We start from the raw sequence: 18,978 nt of genomic DNA, 5'->3' as shown, positions 1-18,978 counted from the left end.
TCTCACAAAGAAGTAGAAAAGCAATTCCTTTAAAAATGCTGTTTTATGTGTGGCCATTTGCTTCGTAATGACGGTGGACTACGGGTCATAATTTACCTTAGTCTCTTGTGTTTTACAGCTGCACCATTATGGAACATGGTCAGGTAATGGGTAAGCTAGAACACTGTTTTATTATTGATGAGGAGCAGCAGGGGGTACAGCAGGATGATCAAAGCAGCAGAGATGCTATCCCATGCTTTTACCCCAGTATTATTCCTTCATAGAGGCTCTCAGTCACAGTAGCTTAGTTAACTCCGTGCAGTGAGTAGATATAACAGCTTATTGTGTTTCTAAAGGAGCAGACAGTCTGCTCAGCATGCCAATGGCCTGTGTTTGTGATTCATTCCAATACTGTTGCCGTTAGTCACGAAGAGAATGTTTATGCAAAGAGACAAGGGGGAAGGAAGTGGCCGGCCCTAACAAAAGACACTCACTCGCATGAGAGAAAGGCTGATCGATAGAGCCTTGAGAGAGCTATCAATCAGAGTCCCAGCCGAGTAAATTATGGTTTTATTAGTATTGAGCTGACCACTGCTGGGAGAGACCTTAAAACATTGAGCTACTGCTGGCCCACAACAGAGGCACGAGACAGGGATGGGAATCTATGGTGACCCCACCCCTTCAGCATAATACGAACACAAGTCCAGTCTGATCAGGACCACGAAAAGCTGCAATTCCCCTGTTGTCATAGTGAATGGGAGTGATTCATGAAAAAGAGGATAGCGCCAGGGCAGGGAGCAGTGCACTCTGGGAAATGCAGTTTGTCATAAAGCAGTGACTAAATTGCGGAGAGTAGATCGCAGAGCAACAGAAATGCAATTCCAGTGCTGCCGGGCCCTCATTCCCGGCCGACTCTCTGAGGACTAACTCGTTTAGGAGCAGCAGGGGAAACTCAATGGGACCAATTGAGAGAATAATATATTGAATCTGGTGGTTGAGTGGGCTGCTTCAGCTCGGTGGAGGACTGCAAAGGTGAAGTGTGTGCTTTAGTGTCTGAAGACGTGTGTTGTTATGCAAAATAAAACTTGTATGTGAATGATCATACACAGTCATATCCCTTTCACCTCTCTACATAGTATATGTAATGTGGTATATGATGCTATTGCAATACTTATGTGCCAAAAATGGTCAATATGGACAGACATGGGCTGTTTTCCTATCTTTATTCAAGAGCGAGTCTTTCAGTTTGAGAGCAGCAGACAGCAAAACCCTGCGCTCCAACTCAAATAGCCCCTGCTTGTGCTTAGGTTTGCTCTGCTTGTGCTCAAACTGTGCACTTGCACTCTGACACATTTCCTGTGTGCGCACCAGCTTCAGATCTTCTTCTCTAGCTGCTTCGTCTGCTCTTGGATTTTACCTCTGCCCTTTGTGGAAAACATGTGGAATCAGATCGTCAAGGGAGTTGTGACTAAACATAACGTTCTGGCAACTGAAAAGAGGAAACTCAAGGCTACAAATTCACTGTGGACAAATTAACTAATGAGACACAGGTGAATGGAAATCTGATAGGGGGAAAAAAACAGGCTGTGTCCGAAATCACTCACTAATCATTATATAGTTCACTATATGGTGAGTTCGGCATTTTTTAGTGTTTAATTTTTTTATACCGTATGTAGTGCACTCATTGTTTCTCATTATGCATCATGAAAAATAGTGTACAACCGATTGTCACTAACTGAGCAATATCTACCATCATGCATTGTGCTTGCAGAGCAGAGAGGGCAGCAGGAACAGCCCGACCTGTCTTAAAAATGTAAATACGAGCAGAGCAGCACATCCCAAACTGCGGCAAACAAGTTTATTTCTACAAAGTATTAATATTAAGTGTGAAATAAACATTTACTGTGGGATTTTCCACCGGCCGACGTTGTTGTACGTCTGAATCCTCCAATAATGACAGGAAGTTAACAAGAAGGGGCAGATCATAACAGCACAGGGTTAGGCAGAAAGCCAGAGCCAATCAACATCTTAGCGATATTATCACATAAGGGTGGTTATATTAGCCTTTGCCTCACAGTTGTGCTCCTCTACAGAGCTGATAGCCTGGCTGTAGATTCTAATTCTTGCTTCAACATGGTTTGTTGTACTCGTTAGCTGGTGGAACATTAAAATATGAGTTATTCTCCCATTTCCTGCTTGTTCAAAGTTGAAGTTTTGCCAAGAACTCCTAATACACCTGGGAGTCCACCTGTGAGGGAAGCCCTCGCATTAGACGAGGCTCTAGGTGGATGTGAGAAGCTAATAAAAGTGGGGAATCTAGCCAGCAGAGAGGTGAGTTGTGCCTGTGGCAGGATGCAGCAGCTTAAGGATTGTAATTACAGCATTATAGTGGAGGTTGACTGGATTAGGGCCAGAGCAACAGGCTGAGACCAGGATAGAAGGCCAGGAAATGGCCATGGACTATATATTATTAGCCTTAGTTGACAGCTTAAGACCAACCCTGTCAACGCGCAGCTTCTTCTCCTTCACTGACTTTCCAAGGTCAGGGAGATGCTGATGCACTGGCAAAAAAACAAAAACATTTGTGCACAAGTCTGCACTTACCACAAGTGCATTTACAGAGACACACACATGCATATAAATACAGTTATGCACACACACACATCCTCTTGCTACATTCACACATAATGAAAAAGCATCTTGAACACACACACACAGTGATGCCTCACGAGTCTATACTCACTGAGCAGCAGCTGATCTCGACTGGGCTCAGTGTGAGTCACAGTGCTCTGCCCTCTCCCTCAGTCAACAGAATAATCCACTCTGAAAATGACTAGATTAAGACAGATTAAGCACATGATGAGGTGATGAGAAGTGGGCTAAGAAAGGACTCAAATCTCATCATTGACACTAGATTCAAAGGAACACATCCACTTTTGGACAAATATGATCCTCGATTTTACTCTGTGCTACTTTTGTTAAGGGATTGAAACCGCAGCAGTTTAAACACTTTGATAACACAAGGCAGTTTATTTTTTCTTTTATGGGTTTGTTGATTTATTACCCAGTGCGTCAATACAACACAAGCAGGGTATTGTTTGCACCCCGTGTTTTTGCATGTGGACCAAATAACTCATAAATACATATTTTCACAAAATTTGGTGGGAATATTACTTATTATCCAGATAATCAACTTTCTGACTTGGTGGGTCATAAATTTAGGTCAGCCAAAAGCATTATATTAGAGGGACACGTTTTCCAATATACACATCCACAAATAACTTCATAATCTTAATTCTATATTGATCAGACAATGATTCCTCCTCATACAGTGTCACATGATAAGTGACATCATGAAGTCAGAAAATTAGATCATACATAGTTCAAAAATACATTATTTCTGTTTTCTCTGGATCTCATGGGACTATAGACATGACCTGAAGCTTTTACATATTGAAAAATAATTATAGGATCATATGGTAGCAGTGACATCATCCTGATGTTATTATGAAGTCATAGAGTACAGTAGTGCATTAACGTTTGCACATGAGCAGAGACACAATCTACAGCCTTCTTCGATTAACCAGTCATTTCTCATCATGTGGTATAAATAACCTCATGACATGCTGTGGTTAATCGAGGCTATGGCTAACGCTTCCCACCATTGTTTTCTTCTGCATTCCCTTTTATTAACCTGCTGCCTCTGTTGCAGGTTACCATAATGTTCTTGAGCATCTGAATATTTTACCCTATGAAAAAAGAGAGGTATGTGTTGAAGACTGATTAACGGGTGACAGCAACGGGTGCACATTTTTCATAAAAATGTCACAGCTCGTCATGCAATGTTGGGCCAGTCAGTAAACATTAACACGTCAGTAAACATTCACAGTGTGCTAAAGCATTAGCATGCATAGAAGCAGACTTAATTAATACTGGATACACAAAGATTAAATTGCTGCCATTTTGCCTGTATGTAAAGTGCTCCCAAAGTCTATTTGCTATAGAATCCAATGAATACTTTTAGAATAAGCCTGTTCGGCTGTCAGAGATAGAGGCAGACGGTGACACAAGTGTCTCTCAGAGATCTACTCCACTTGACGCGCCCTGTATGTAGTTTTCATATCATTTGGTTTCTCAGCCGCTTGCCTTCTGTTCCACCGTGTCCATACATTTCCCTACCTCTTATCTGAAACCCTCCATCTTACTTCTTGTTAGCTCATGACAAGTCGCCGCACAGATCTGAAGCAGATCTGAAGTCCGGCGAGTTGAGTAGACGAGAGAGAAGTGAGTAAAATAAATCTTCATTTAAACAATTTGAACCTTGTTGAGTCAGAATCATCCAGGGACATGCTTTTTATTATAAGGCTGCCAGTGGCTGTGCCTGTGATTGTAATTGACCCAGCCCCCCCGTTTCACATGCACGCTCACTCACACACATGCACGCTCTCTCACACACACACGTCGTTTCTTTCCCTTCTCACCCCTCGCTCTTATCAGCACACCGTCCAGATAAAGTCCTGTGCTCCCAACCTCATTAAACCTCTCATTTATATTAAACAGGCAGCAAGTCCTTCTAGCTTGGTATGCATCTCCCAGGACGCATTACTCCCACAAGAAGGCGACTTGACAGCACCCACACTGCACCCTGGCCTCAGCTCGCACACCCCCACAATTCTTCTTTTTCTTCTTTACATTCGTTAACCAAACACTCCTCACAATGGTTGCGGGGAGTCTCTTCTCTCTTCGTCTTCCTCCTGTGCTCCTGTCTTCCTGCTGTTTACTCCCCTTTCTCTTGGCCAGGAGCCAGTGGAGTGTTGTGAGATCAATATTAGCCAGGGCCTCCTAGTTTAAACTATGCTTGAGATACAGAGTTGAACTACAAAAGACTATCTAGCTGTGAGGGAGCTGTCTGTAATAGGTCATGTATAGGGAGTTCTTCTCCAGTGGATTCCCCGGCTGCCCAAAGGCTGCTGTAAAGCATTATGGGAAATAAGGCCACGGCCCAAGCTTTATTCTTTAACTCTCCGCACGTGGATTTGAGATATTTTTTCCTCTCCATTCCCTGACTCATTCTGTGGTAGCGCCATCGTCTCTACCACAAAATATCACATTTTACAGACTATTGATTCTTGAAACCTGGACACTGTACTTGGGACCCAGTGGTCCCAAACCGAAAGACTAACAGCAAACCATGTCCCCTTGTCAAGACTGACACGTGCACCGAGTGTACAGTGGGCTCAATAACCAGCACATCGACCACATGGCAAATGTCACTGGTCCATTTACTTGGTCTCATTGTTAGAGACAGCTGTCTATTGGCCTATGGGAAATCTATGGAGCTTTATCCAGCTCAGACTTCTGCCGGAGCCGTTTCACACTGGTGAACCAGAAAATTCCGATGTAAGCCAAGTCGGATGCTGAAGTCCCTGTTCCATGTTTTCAGAGTATCGATGGCATCACATTAGGAGCCATACTGTAGCAGACACCATGTCTTCTTTTGTGTGTGAATGTGATTGTGTGGATACATTCCAGTTTAGATGGTGCCATACACTGCAAACATAATCTGTAAGTGACTGTTAAAATCTCACAGTGGAGCAAGATAAAAAAAAGTATTTTATATAGCTCAACTTTATTTTACTTCTGGACTCTCTGTATGACAATTGTAATGATTATTACAGTGATACAACACATGTTCCAGAAATGATCAAAACACGACTGGAGCCTCGTATTAGTCTTAGTTTATTCCACATGGATTAATATGTTCATGAATTATGAATTTTCTTGAACCTATTAAGATCTAATGCTTAGAAACCTCAGCTTTGTTCGTTAGATTGTCAGCCAAACGTACCTTTAAAATTTGTTTGCATGCTACGATTGCTAAAAACCACCAAGCTACATTTCCCATAATGCATTTTTCCTCTCCAGGGAGTATTTCAGCAAACCACAATGTATTTCATATGTTGCATCTCTTGAAACCTATGACATTTGTCTTAAAAGAGAAACACACAAATGGGATAAAGGTATATACAGTACATGCATATATGTTGGAGCTGGTCGTAATGGGTTGAAATGCTTCATCATTGTTTGGCACCTACTAACGAACGCTAATATCTTCTCTTAATCTCTCTCCTGGTCTCTGTAGGAAGCCCCCGGCAGCCCTCCAGTTTTAGAACAATCTATGAACTCGCTACTGGACAACCACGAGCGGCGAATCTCCCACTCACTGTACGAAACCATCGAGGACTTTGACAACATCTCGACACCACGCACTAATGTGATGGGACGTATTGGTGAGTCATTTATTAGCAGGGATTCTTTTCATTCTCCCACTGTGTCTCTTTGAACTACTGCTAGATAAGATGACTCAACAAGTTGGGAAGTGTTTTTAACCTGCTAACCTCATGGTCAGTGGGTATATTTTCCTTATGAATCGGTGCTGTCTGAAACTTAACGTTTGATGATTCATTTTAACATCCTCCCAATCCCTTGTGCAGTGCCTCTGCTACATTTGTTCCACTAAACCCCTCAGTCAGCATCACCTTCAAAGCCTCATCGCCCTCTGCATCCCAGGTTATGCTATTTCCCTACCCAAACCTCTCAGGGATTAACGTCATCCCCAATCCTCCCCACCTTCAATCCTCTCCCAACTGGCTGCACTCGGGTCAATTCCCATTCTACCCAGTTGACATCAGCGGGCTAAGATCTCGGCTCTCTAAGTGTATTAGAATTGGCAATTCAATCCTCGGCCTGTCGCCGCTGTCATCTCAACATCGACAGACCTTTCACATATGCATACACAAAGACAGCGAAGGTAATTGCATCATTGTAGGGAGGGGAGTCTTTGTTAAGGATGATGCAGCGTTGTCGTGTTGTAGCCACTCCTTTTTCCAAGCACACGCACACACAGTAGGTTTTCAGATGCTTGTTTTCTTATCTTAACCTTCCTTGCCTCTCTTTTTCTCCTCCGTCTCTCGTCTTCCTCTTGAGGTTTTTACCCAATTCCCCCATTTTCCTTTCTCCCAACTCCGCCTTTCACAATGTTTCCCCATGATCTCCATGTCATCAGTCTTTCCCGCCTTTCACCTCCCACCCTGTTACCACTTCCACCTCCTCCACATGGATGGAGTACATTTGTAATCTGTCAATGATCCACACTTTGTCCCTTTCCACCCTTCTCCCATTCGTTCTCCTGTTTCTCTCCCATCCTCTCCCAACCATTCCCCCCAGTGTGGTGCCACTCTGCTACTGATCATAGAAGATCAGAGCCTGTGTCAGAGGCATCTGATGGTTAATTAAGCCTCCAGATCAATAGGGTTTGCCCCTGACACACTCTCTCCCTCTGTCTCCCTGTCTCCCCTTCTCTTTTTTTGCCCTTTCATCATGTGTTAGTCCTCAATCCCAAATCAAATGTTCTGGAATTGGTTGGGTTTTCCTCTCAGTTTGGCCTATTTACTCCACTTGCTTTTCCGATGCAGGCTTTTTAGAATGCTGCTGTGATCATAAGCGGCAACTGTGGGCGCACTGATGGAAAAGTTTCTTGGCATTGAAACTTCAAGGGTACCCAGCGCTCATCTCATCCTGCGGAGTGGGAGTCAAATGAGCCAAGCGGAAAAGTTTTAGGGGTGGGGGTGGAGTGGGTGCTAAAGTACTAAGTTATCACAGCCGAAGCTCAGAGGAGCCTCAGATCTTTGACTCGGATTGTCTTGCAGCAAGAAAATGTCAGTTCCTTTTCCTCTATGTCTTCAGGCTGTCTCCGAGTCGCGCCCTCATTAACCCGCCTGATATTTTGTGACAGGTCTTCATCTTTTTAAACCGACACAAATTCTTTTATTTCAATTTCTGATGCAACCAGGGATGAGTTTGTATTCATCACAGCAACACAACAGTGCCGCACTGAGGTAGAATTTTGCACCTATGAAGTCAGATCCAGGACACTGCTGCTCAGACAGTCAAATTTTGGCTTTTTCCAGTATCTGTGTATCTGGTCCTCCTTTTCTTCTCTTACATCCTTGATTTACTGAAGATGAAGATGCATTTTGTTTTATTCCTAAAATGTATTAAATCATAGCAGATAAATCTCAAGACAAATTGGAAGAAAAAAGTACTGTCTCTGTCTGTTTTTTTATAACAAAGTGACCTTGTTCACTGACAACGTTGAGCTAAGATTTTGTTAACCTTGATCAAATGTCACAAAATTCACTTTGAAAGCAAAGAGCATCGCTGTGCATGACACATCTAACTTTCCACTTCAAACCAAAATGTCTGTGTACTACATTTACTGCATTTACTTTTAATCAGGGCAATACATAAATAATAAGAATTGAGACAGTAATAATATACCATTCACTTATCCTCCACTAGTGTTGATGGTAAATTTCTGCAGCCTCGACTGACAGTAGCTGTTTCCCCTCTATATCTCCGTCTATATATTATTTCAGATGGGCTCAGACATATTGCCTGGTGTGTGAGATGTGACAGTTGTGGTTAGAGGACAGATGCTGAGATCGGCTCTGCAAGGTCAGGAAGCACACAGCCGGCAGGGCCTGACTGACAGCTTGATGTCGAGAGTATCGAGACCAGCTAAATTACTGAATCATGAAGGCCAGACGTGTGGAGTTTGGGACACTCTGAGACACACATGCTGCAGTACGCACACATAGTTGTGTGCACATACACATGCACACTCACGTACAACCTCTCCATCAGGTTATACACAATTCCCACTGATGTGGGATGTATATTTTCCTCAGAGCAAATAGTGTTTACTTATAGAACTCTAAGGCTTTTTACCTCTTTAAAGACAATGAAGGAACTCTCTAACCAAATCAGCCCCTCTCCTCTGAGTCTGTTTTCCATTATACTACCTGTGCTGTTGTAAATGGACCACTACACAGAGGTAAATGTAATGGAGTGGTTTCTCTGCTGTAGAATTAACGCCTGACTTTGATTTTGAGTCATTTCATGTGGCAGCAAGTCAATATAATGAAATTGTAAACTCCATATTCCTGCCAAACTATGATTGTTATTGCTACACTCTCTGTTTTCTGTTAAAATATAGCAAATTGCCGCTGTGTCCTATGAATACCTGATCTCACTTTACATCTGCTCGCCTGTTTGAGAAATTATTATAATTACCATGGCAACAACCATGGCAAAATCTCATAAAAAAAAGGAGACAGGTGTTATTATGTTGGTAAAGTACCATCACATTGACTGTAAGGGCACTCGATCTTCCCTGTAGTGTTTTGGGCTGTCATTCAGAAATGTCTGTTGTTTGTGTGTTTTGTTGGCGAACACATTCACCGAATCAATAGTCTGAGTCAATTCCATCCCCCATTTGCTTCAGTAAGCCATGAAATGCTGTGATATTGTCAGCTTTAACTTCGCACATGCACACACCATGAGGTGTAGCATCATGGCCACAGGCTGAATCCTCAACTCAAAGGTGGTGAAGAGTACAGTACACTCCGCTTGAATCCCTCCTCAAATGAAACAAGCTCCTGAAGCTTATTTTCCTTCCAGCCCCAGACTCCTTTTGACCTTTTTGTGGGGGAAGAATAAAGAAATTTCTCTTTTAAGGCAGGAAAAACAGAGAGAAGAGGTAAATAAAAGGAACTATGAGTGAAATCTCCTGCGTGCACACAGTGTGTCAGTGACAGCCGAGGTTTGACACAAAGGTCGTTAGCATCACACCCGGCTTCGCCTTCCGTCCTGTTTAATTGAAAAGTGCCACTGGGTGCGGGGTCTACACGCTGGGGTGAAAATTGAGGCCCGCAGACTGACGCTTTCTGTGGATGTGACTTATTGGCCTGACTAAGAATGCTCACCCAGGACTGGCACAGGAGTGAAGGAGGTGTGGGATGCGAGGCTGGAAGTGGGAACCAGCCAAGCACACTCATGCTGTTGTCACACAGGAAAGTAGATGTTCATAGGATGCAACGCATGCAGTGCACGTTAAGGTGCAAAATCCTGTTGACACAGCCGAACCCAGATCCCAAATTTGTCACCGAGAAGAAACAACACATTCTTTATAGGTATAATTATTGAATCTGTTTTGTGTATTTTGCTTATTACAAGATGCTGGCCACCTCTTGACCTGGGATTGGTTCCAGTCCTCCCTGTGCAACCTTCAAACAATATGCAGTAAAGATGGATGGATGCATGCATAGAAAGATATTTTTCAAATAGGATGTAAATACAAGAGAAAACCCTCACATAGACAGAGCAACTCCAGGGTGTCCCCAGATGCTGTAGTCTTCCCTAATGGTGTTAAAGTGGGGCCGTGTTCCCAGGAATTGACCCTGTTGTCTTCTCACCTTCAGTATTTCTCAGTCTGCAGACTCATCCTCTCTGTGCACTCAGCCATCGATGCAGGAGATGAGGCAGAGTGACCGCTCTTAACTCGGTGTGCAGAGTGCTATTAGCATGCCTCAGTATGAAAAATGGCATCAATGTTACACAGGAACCTTCCCTTACCCATATTTCACTGTCACCTCACATAATTCCAACATAGCTCCAAAATATACAAGAACAGAATTCTGACTAACCAGAAAATAGGACTCAGGTCTGCAATGCTGTATTTAAAATTGTATCAATGTAATATTGTTATAGGACAGAATTTTGACTTATTTGACAATGATTATGTTCCATATTTGGTATTTCGTTGTCTTTTCTAATGCCTTGTTGACAGTATTGGGGATAATTTTTTAATGGATATTTCCCCTCCTTTTAAAAAAAGAAACTCCACATGACCTTTGTTTTTATAGAAATATCTCCATCCAGACAAGAACATAAAAACAACGACAAATGTTCACAAGTATGCCTGACCATTAGGTGGCGATATAGTCTGCATCAATGATCTGTCATTTAAAAGAAAAGAACATTGCGATCATGCTCAGTGAGCTTTGGTATAAGTGGGCAGACGCCTGTGTACACTTGTAATGTTGAGCAGTGATGCTAATTTAGCTGCAAACTAACCAACCAAACTTAGAGAAACTGGTATATAGTCACCATTGTTGTTGTTGTTTCTGGCACATGCTCATTACACAAAGCACCATGCGCGAAAGAAGCATTGACTTCATCATTTCCAAAAAGCTCTGTTTTACATGTAATCATGGATACACGTTCCCCAATTTTTTCAAAATGTCCCTGTGGAAGGGGTTGGTTAAAATCTCAATTTTAGTGACTTAAAATGTTTGCAAATGATTCACACAAGTGTTGACAGGGTCTTAATCTCTATACTGAACTTGCGCAATAAAGTACAATGGTCTACGTAATTTGAACAGCAATTTTATTTAAGAATAAATATAGCAGTAATATAACAACTTTGCAATTGCTCACTTTATTGCTCCAGTATTTTTTACCAGATTACATAAGTGTTTAAGTGCTTCTAGCGTCAATGTATCTTGATCAATAATACATCAAGTGAACAGTATATTTCCCTTTAGTGTGGATTTATAGCACATGCAGCTGGTGCTTGTGTTGAAAGGTTGAGGTGGTTTTTCAAATTCCCTGAAATGGCATTTAAATGCTTAATAACCGAGTTGGACAGGAGGGCATATCTTCCTTCAACACTGACTTGATCTCTGGAAGAGAAAAACTTTTAGCCTCGTTATGCTAATATATGCCAGAGAAGTGGTTCGTTTAGTTTGATGCCGTACTGGAGATCATCTTTGCCGGAAGCAATGCTATCTTAGGTATATTAGTGGCCTCCATACATTATATAGAGATATTTTTGCTGCAAATTGCCACCAAATCAGTTTTCCAAGCGTACGGTAAGAATAGCCACATTTTGTCGATATGTGGTCACAGGGACCGTTATATATGACAGCACACAGTCACAGAGTGTTGGTGAATGCTCTGCTCCTGGGCTCAGGGAAATGATTAACTCCGTCTCTTGTTAGTCTCAGTGTTTGGCGTCCGCATTCATAGACATCTGATTGTAGCCATTGAGTTTCTCAACAAGGAAGTGAGACACTGTCATCAACCCAATCAACTAAATGTCCTGATCAATTGCATTGATTAGGACATTCCCTGGGAGACTGTTAAAAAATGGCACCAGTGTCCCCTATTGAGCATAAGGCTTTTGTTTCCACCAGTGTGTACTTATGGTGATTACCTGCTGCAACCCATGCATGGGTCTGATTGCTGTGGCAGCGTGGATCAACTAATGATCCCTTCTCCAGGCAGATCAATAGGCCAAAGTGTCACCAAAGCAGGGAGAAAGACGGAGAAGAGAGAGGAAAAGAAATACTGAGAGTGTATGATGGGCCAAGATTGAGGAAACTCATGTAGGAGAAAGAAGATGGAGTGGGGCTATTAGTGTGACCTCTCCCCTTACGGCTCAATGTTTCAACGGGCAACGCTTGGTCAGAGGGCAGAGAGAGAAGAGAGTGAAGCTCTGATCTGGTTGGATGGATGCAGCCAGGTGGCCTTTCGAGCCAAAGATCCCATCTGTCTCTGTCTTCACCCTCTGCCAGAGGGAGGAGGAACATCTCTGCTTCAATATCATGAAATAGCTTCCACACGCTAAGCATGGCTTGCCAGGGGGGGGGGGATGCGTGTGCTCCAGTACAGTGATAGTAATGGGATTTCCACTGTAGTGATTGCACTTATCAAAGTTATATGCATCGAGTAGACAGATAGGATGGAAACACCATGATGGGATAATAAATTCCCAACTCAGTCGATGTAAGTGTCAAACGATGCAAAATCATTTCTTTGCTAGTTTTTCTGGTTTGGACGATGTACTAATATTAAAAATAATGCAATTTACATGACAACACGTTTCAGCTGTTAACTCTGATATGTTAATCATTCACATTACAATAGTATAGCTACATTACAGACCCCATCTAACAAATGCTTCTTGCTCTTATAGCTGTGGATACCAAGGTAATGGGTAATAATTCATAACAGTGTCACAAAGGCCTTAGTGTTAGGTGTTATATTGGTTCCTCATTCCTGACTGAGCAATTACAGATTTGGAGCACAGAAAAGTCTATTTTAAAGTTCACGTATATTTTAGCAAAAACGTATTTAGCTTGAGCAAATTAAAATCTACTTTGTGTTGAATTAATGTATTCACATGTTAACCATTATCCATATTAATGTCAAATTATGACCCCTTTCAAACTGTTTTACTGGTATGAGTATCCATGTCTACAAAAGCAACAAAGGTCGGAATACTCCCCATGTCATAATGCCATTATTGGTTATTCTGAGTATGACCTTATTCGGGTACGGGAAATCAGACAATGTGGCAGTGTGTTATTCAGACTTTTGGCTTAATGGGGTTATCATGGAATATTAGTGTCCATGTAAATGTTGTCATGTGCATGCTCAACAATGCTTAACGTGACATAGGGTTACATTTGTGCCACAAAAAATCCATATCCAAAATATCAGTTATTTTAGTGGCCTAATCATGTTGCTCGAGAACTCTTGCTGCATTGATGGGAAGCATGAATCACGATCTCTTAAAAAAACACCAAAAAGCCCCTTTGTGGAAGAACCAGATTCCGTGAACAGTTAATCTTAACCCAAGTGAAATGTGTCCTCGAGTGACCTCTCCTACATGTCTCAAAGATATGTGTGTGACTGCTGATCCATTTGTGATGGCAACGTGATTTTCACGTATCTCTTTTCATTTGTTTTCATTCCCTACAAACTGGGCGCATGAAAAGCCCCAGTGTTTTTAGAATGGCCAAGTCATCAAAGACTTAATAACAGGATTTTGATTCCAGCCAAGATAGTGGTTCTGGGGTTTGCAGAAAACAGTAATTGCATTCACTCTGCTCAGGTTTAGATGTTTGTGGTTATTTTGCTCTGGCAGGAGAAGGGAAAAGTTGCTTCCAACTTACCAGCGACAATATGCTCAGATGATTTTCTCTTAGTGTAATTATGTAACCAACAGAGACAACACTCAAAGCATGTAAAGTAAGACTACAAACAAGGCACTGAGGATGTACAGACTTGACTGTCAGCTTTTTCACCAGCCAAGTCACCAAGTCTAGGTCAAACACACACACACACACACACACACACACACACACACACACACACACACACACACACACACACACACACACACACTGTCTGTCGATTTGGCTGGCGATGTGAATTGGAGTGTCTCTGCTGGTACTATTATGGCCTTTTCCTTTCATTGCCGACTGTGCAGGGCCAGTAAGACATTGGTGCAGCGAGTGAGCAGTTCCATCTGCACCTCACTGAGCCATAACACCACCAAAGGTGCTGAAAAGTCTCCTTCCTCTCCACTCTGCCTTTTGCTTTCCATCTTCCTCAGCCCACCCTCATGAAACAAAGACCGAGTCCCCTTCTTTCGGTCTCGTCCACTCAGTCTAAGGTTTGCCTGCTTTATTGTCCCAGTTTAGCTGGACATTCATTTTCAGAGTTAAATTGCTGAATTCAACAACATGTCTTGAGGGTGGGTGGTTTCCTTTGCTGCTTATTATGCTAACAACTGCAGAAAAGCAAGTGCTGCGGCTTCTCTAATTATTTTCACCTCCCAAAGCCTCATTATGGCCCTGACCATACCTGTCCACTGGCCATTTATTGTGTGTGTGTGCGAGCGCGCGTGTGTCCTTTAGCTACTTAGTAAAGAGGGAAGTGAAACGCTCTTAGCAGCTCTTCATCTGCTGTGCTGGCCACTTGGGTCGAAAGGTCCTGACTGGAAATATTTCATAAAGCTGGCAGAAGGAAGCTTTCAGACTTTCTAATTAAAACTATGTCCTCTAACAAAAGTGCTCTGCTGACGTAAGTCAATGCAAGGTGATTATGTGCAAATGCATTGTCTTTAAGAGTGCACATTTGGAATGCAAGGAAATTATTTGTCCTTGTGTTGTGCATCTGAAACACAAACTAATCCTCGTACAAAGATCCTGTCATGTTACCACTGCACTGAGGTCTCTCCTGTAGTGGCATTCTCAGTGTGGCTGATGCAATTGAAAGGTAACTCTAACTGAGAGCTGAAGAAAAGTGAAAGGCTGGTATGAGGACGGCCCCTGTGGACACACAACCGCAGGGCATCTCTTATTGACACACTCGCCGCACTGTTCCCAAACTGACTGTAAAACAGAAACAATGACGACAAGTGTAGAGTTTGGGGACTGACTTAGAGGAGATGTGCAAAAAGACTCCGAGGTCAAACCTAAACCACTGCATAGAGCTGAAGCACACAGAGCAAGAACATTCACTGAATATACAGTATAGAACAGAATGAAGATTCTAAAAACCACATAGACATTATTCATACAGACATAGTAATTATTATACTGCACAGGTAAATATCTCTTTTACCCAGGTGTAGATATCATCATAATTAGTTTTTCTGTATAAATGGGAAAAGAAGAAAAAAGGGTCACAATTGCTTAACAAACTGCTACACAGTACATCATAATGTCTGTTGGGACATAGAAAATTACCTCTTATGTTTAAGTAAACATTCAATCAATTTTAGTTCAATCACGGTGTATTTGGGCCTCATGACATGATATTTTGAGAATAAGGATTTGATTTTACAAGAATTAAGTCATAATTTTAGGCTACTTGTCATTTTAGACGGGGACTATCAGAAAATCAGTCTGTCACCTGCGTTAGAATGAGGGATGTGGAGTATCTTGTTGAGTTATAGGCTTCTTTAGGTTTCACAAATAACGTAATACTTCATCTTTTGGCACATCAGCAGCATATTATCAGGACTTCGTAAAGAGTGTGCAAGAAACTGAGTTTCTTCTGAAGGATAACACAGACCTAGAGGAACTAGTCTCTTTAACGGGGGAGGAATTGTTTGGGAGTGGGCGGCTGTACGACTATTGTTGGTTGATTCTGCATGCTATTAAAAGCTTCCAAATCCAAAATCTTTTTTCTTTATTCTTGTAATTGGATTTTCTCATTAAATTACAACTTTATTCTTGTAATATTACAAGTTTATCTGATTAGTTTTTTAATATTGTCCTAATATTCGTCGTACAGATCAAACCGTTGCTGTTTACTGTTTTTCTTACACGCCAAATTGCATTTCAGAAATAATGATATAATAATACTATGTGATTTAAGATAAATAATGAATACTGTCACCGAGCTCTGATTTAACTTCCAACCAATTGATCTGCCTGTGTCTGAAGGTGAAAGTGAAAGATCTCTCTCAGTCGCACCCACGTGCTGGAGTTTCTCACCGTCACGACTCCAGTCCTGCTGATTTACAGTACAGGGAGAATTCAATTAACGGTTGTTTCTCTGTCAAGCGGCCCAAGTGAGAAATAGCCTTCATTCCACCTGTACAGTGTTGGCAGCCATGTTAACTGGATAAGATGAGGCTGTCCATGGACAAAGGGATGAGGCTTCCAGAGTTAATTAAAAGATAGATACATAAGTACAAGGACGGGTTTTGGTAAAGGTTTGTAGTCAGGGGGCGGCAAAGCAAGAAGGCACCAGACAATCAGGTGTAAAAGAGTTTAACCTACCCTGAAGAAGAGCTTTATTTCATTAGGATTAAAGAAAAATAAACATTTAGTAAACCAATGTCTTGGTGATGTTATTCAATCTATCCACTGTAACGCTGCATTTGATACAGTACACATATTTCCCTAAAGTAATAGGTGTAATAAATCTCTTTTGCTCTATGCCAGTGATAAGACTCTTGACTATTATGACAAACAACCAAGAAAATGCAAATTATCTATTTGATTTTTGTTGTTTGTTGTTGGAGACAATCTTTATAAGCCCACCCCCGTGTGTCCTCGCCTCGAGTCAAGTGTTTTTCCTTTAAATTATTTTTTATCTGCAAATAACTAAACTTTATACCTCATTGCTGTGTTGATTGCTGCTCTGATTTACTTCCACAAAAGCATTTATCATTCGTCGGGGCCTCCGTGAAATTAAATGCCTCTCAGAGTTGGGATCCTGCCAGGGTAAATATTGTTGTCTGCTGTTAGTGATTACACACAATTGTTCCTGAGCTATTAAATTTGCAAAATGACTCTCGCTATAATGCAAACAAAAGCAAAGACCATAGGAAGTTCAGCGGTTCTGAAAACCTTTGTCTAATCGTAAGCAGGTGTGTGATGGGGCTGAGACCTCATTACTCATGTTGACTTTGATTCCCCCCCTTTTTTCCTTGCCTGTATATCCACACTACATGCGCTCATCACTCATTTGCAGAGTGAATCCTCCACCTCTGTATTGTAATGCCACTTCTCATGCCGTTGAACAACCCTTCTCATGCCCTTGGTGCTGCCGAGCGCCAGCCGCCCTCAACTCATTCCCCATTGACTTTGACTCCTGAGGAGCAGCGAAGGAGCGATTCAAAGAAGCCCTCAGTGGGGAGGGTCGGCCGAGACAGAATACAGATCAGGCCAGCTCTTCTCCTGCTCATATTTGTCCTTGGAGAGGAGAGAAGGAGAATAGATTACCAACTTCTAACTCTTCCAACTTTTGGCTGCCGCGTTAAGAGACTGGACTCCAGACAGGAAACATTAGGTCATGTTATAGTGAGTCTTCATGGTCACTTTGTCCTAATTTGCACCAGCCTTGACAACCTTTGTGTGTTTAATGAGTTTAATGTACCAGCTATCGTTTGGTCTTGTCATGCAACATCTTTGTATGCATGCAGCGTTACAAAAATGCACCTGATAAGCACCTTTTCCTGTTTGAAAACTTTCTCTGTCCTTCAGGCTTGTCCTGATAGGAAAACTCCACAGCACAATTATCTCTGTTTACAGTATTATCTTGCTAATTAATAAAGTAAGATAAAGTTGTTATGTCTGTGGAGGAGTTTGCTTCAGCATGTGGACATAATTTTCTCATTCTGTGGCTTAAAAACTCTTGACCATTGATGCCATGTTGTCTGATAAAGAAACTTAATCAATCATCTGTAGCATATCTTGAATCGCTCTCTTCCCCCCTCTCTCTCTCTCAGGTAACTACCAGCTCTCTCCCACTGTGAACATGCCACAGGACGACATAGTGATGATCGAAGACGATAGGCCGCCCCTACTGCCGGCCCACCTCTCCGACCAATCATCCTCCAGCTCCCACGATGATATGGGCTTTGTGGGAGAGAACCCGGTGTCCTGGATCCACGAGCTGCCCAGTCAGAATGAATGGTGAGCGGGCTGAATTATTTATGACACGTTTGTATATGAGGTTTGACTTTCAGGACTGTCACTGTGTTTCTCGTTCTAATCCAGAAAACTAGAAAATCACATCTCTTGATTCAATATTCTCCAGAAATGAGAAACATTAAGTATAATACATTTTCAGTTATTCCAAGTTATTTCCCAGATTTACGAGTGACAGCCTTTCTTAGTAGGAAAGTACAAACCAGACTACCTGACTACAAACCAGCAAATATTATTTTTACATCACACACTAGGTTTTTTATGAGAAAGTTAAGAAATGTTGCTTTAGGGCTGTATTTGGAATCACAAGATGTGGGTACACATCTATCGCAGTTGTGTAACACTGTGTGTGTGTGTGTGTGTGTGTGTGTGTGTGTGTGTGTGTGTGTGTGTGTGTGTGTGTGTGTGTGTTTGTACTTGTAGAGATGTCTTTGTGAGGACCATTTTGAGTTACAACCTACAGAGTGAGGTTAGAATTAGGTTTAGGTTAGGCATTTAGTTTTGATGGTTAAGGTTAGGGTAAGGGGCTAGGGTATGCATTATGCCAATGAGTGTCCTCACTAAGATAGATGTACAAACGTGTGTGTGTGTTAAATAATGGATGACTTAGCAGCAGCAGTCAGACTATGAGTAGTCTGACTGGGACTCGACTTTCAACTCCCAGACCCCAACCACCTATGGGATTTCAGTGCCCCACTCAGTCTATATCTGTACCTCATAATAAAATGTGGAGCCAGCGCTCATCAACCCTGTCGGGAAACGAAGAGTCTCTTTAGGGACCCGTTTAAGCAGAGGAACCCCGACAGTTTGCAGGAGGAGGGTTTAAAATTTTAGCACTGTGCAATCAGCACATAGCCAT

At 42.1% G+C, this 18,978-nt stretch overlaps 1 protein-coding gene and 1 long non-coding RNA gene across 3 annotated transcripts in view; one reads left to right on the top strand and one right to left on the bottom strand.

Annotated features, from left to right (window-relative positions):
- LOC118098540 (partitioning defective 3 homolog) overlaps positions 1–18,978 on the top strand; it is a 345,845-nt gene that overhangs the window by 194,685 nt on the left and 132,182 nt on the right. For both annotated transcript variants that reach the window (XM_035142467.2, XM_035142463.2), the window contains exons 15-16: positions 6,122–6,269; positions 17,918–18,104. In XM_035142467.2, the coding sequence (XP_034998358.1) occupies positions 6,122–6,269; positions 17,918–18,104 (335 nt within the window). The remainder of the gene's footprint in view (positions 1–6,121; positions 6,270–17,917; positions 18,105–18,978) is intronic.
- The window catches only part of LOC124855074, an 85,531-nt gene that overhangs the window by 56,799 nt on the left and 9,754 nt on the right, over positions 1–18,978 (bottom strand). The window lies entirely within an intron of this gene.

The sequence above is a fragment of the Hippoglossus stenolepis genome, chromosome 19 (assembly GCF_022539355.2).
Source record: "Hippoglossus stenolepis isolate QCI-W04-F060 chromosome 19, HSTE1.2, whole genome shotgun sequence".
Lineage (NCBI taxonomy): Eukaryota > Metazoa > Chordata > Actinopteri > Pleuronectiformes > Pleuronectidae > Hippoglossus > Hippoglossus stenolepis.
The sequence above is the reverse complement of the archived record's forward strand: the minus strand, read 5'-3'. Positions and strand labels throughout refer to the sequence as shown.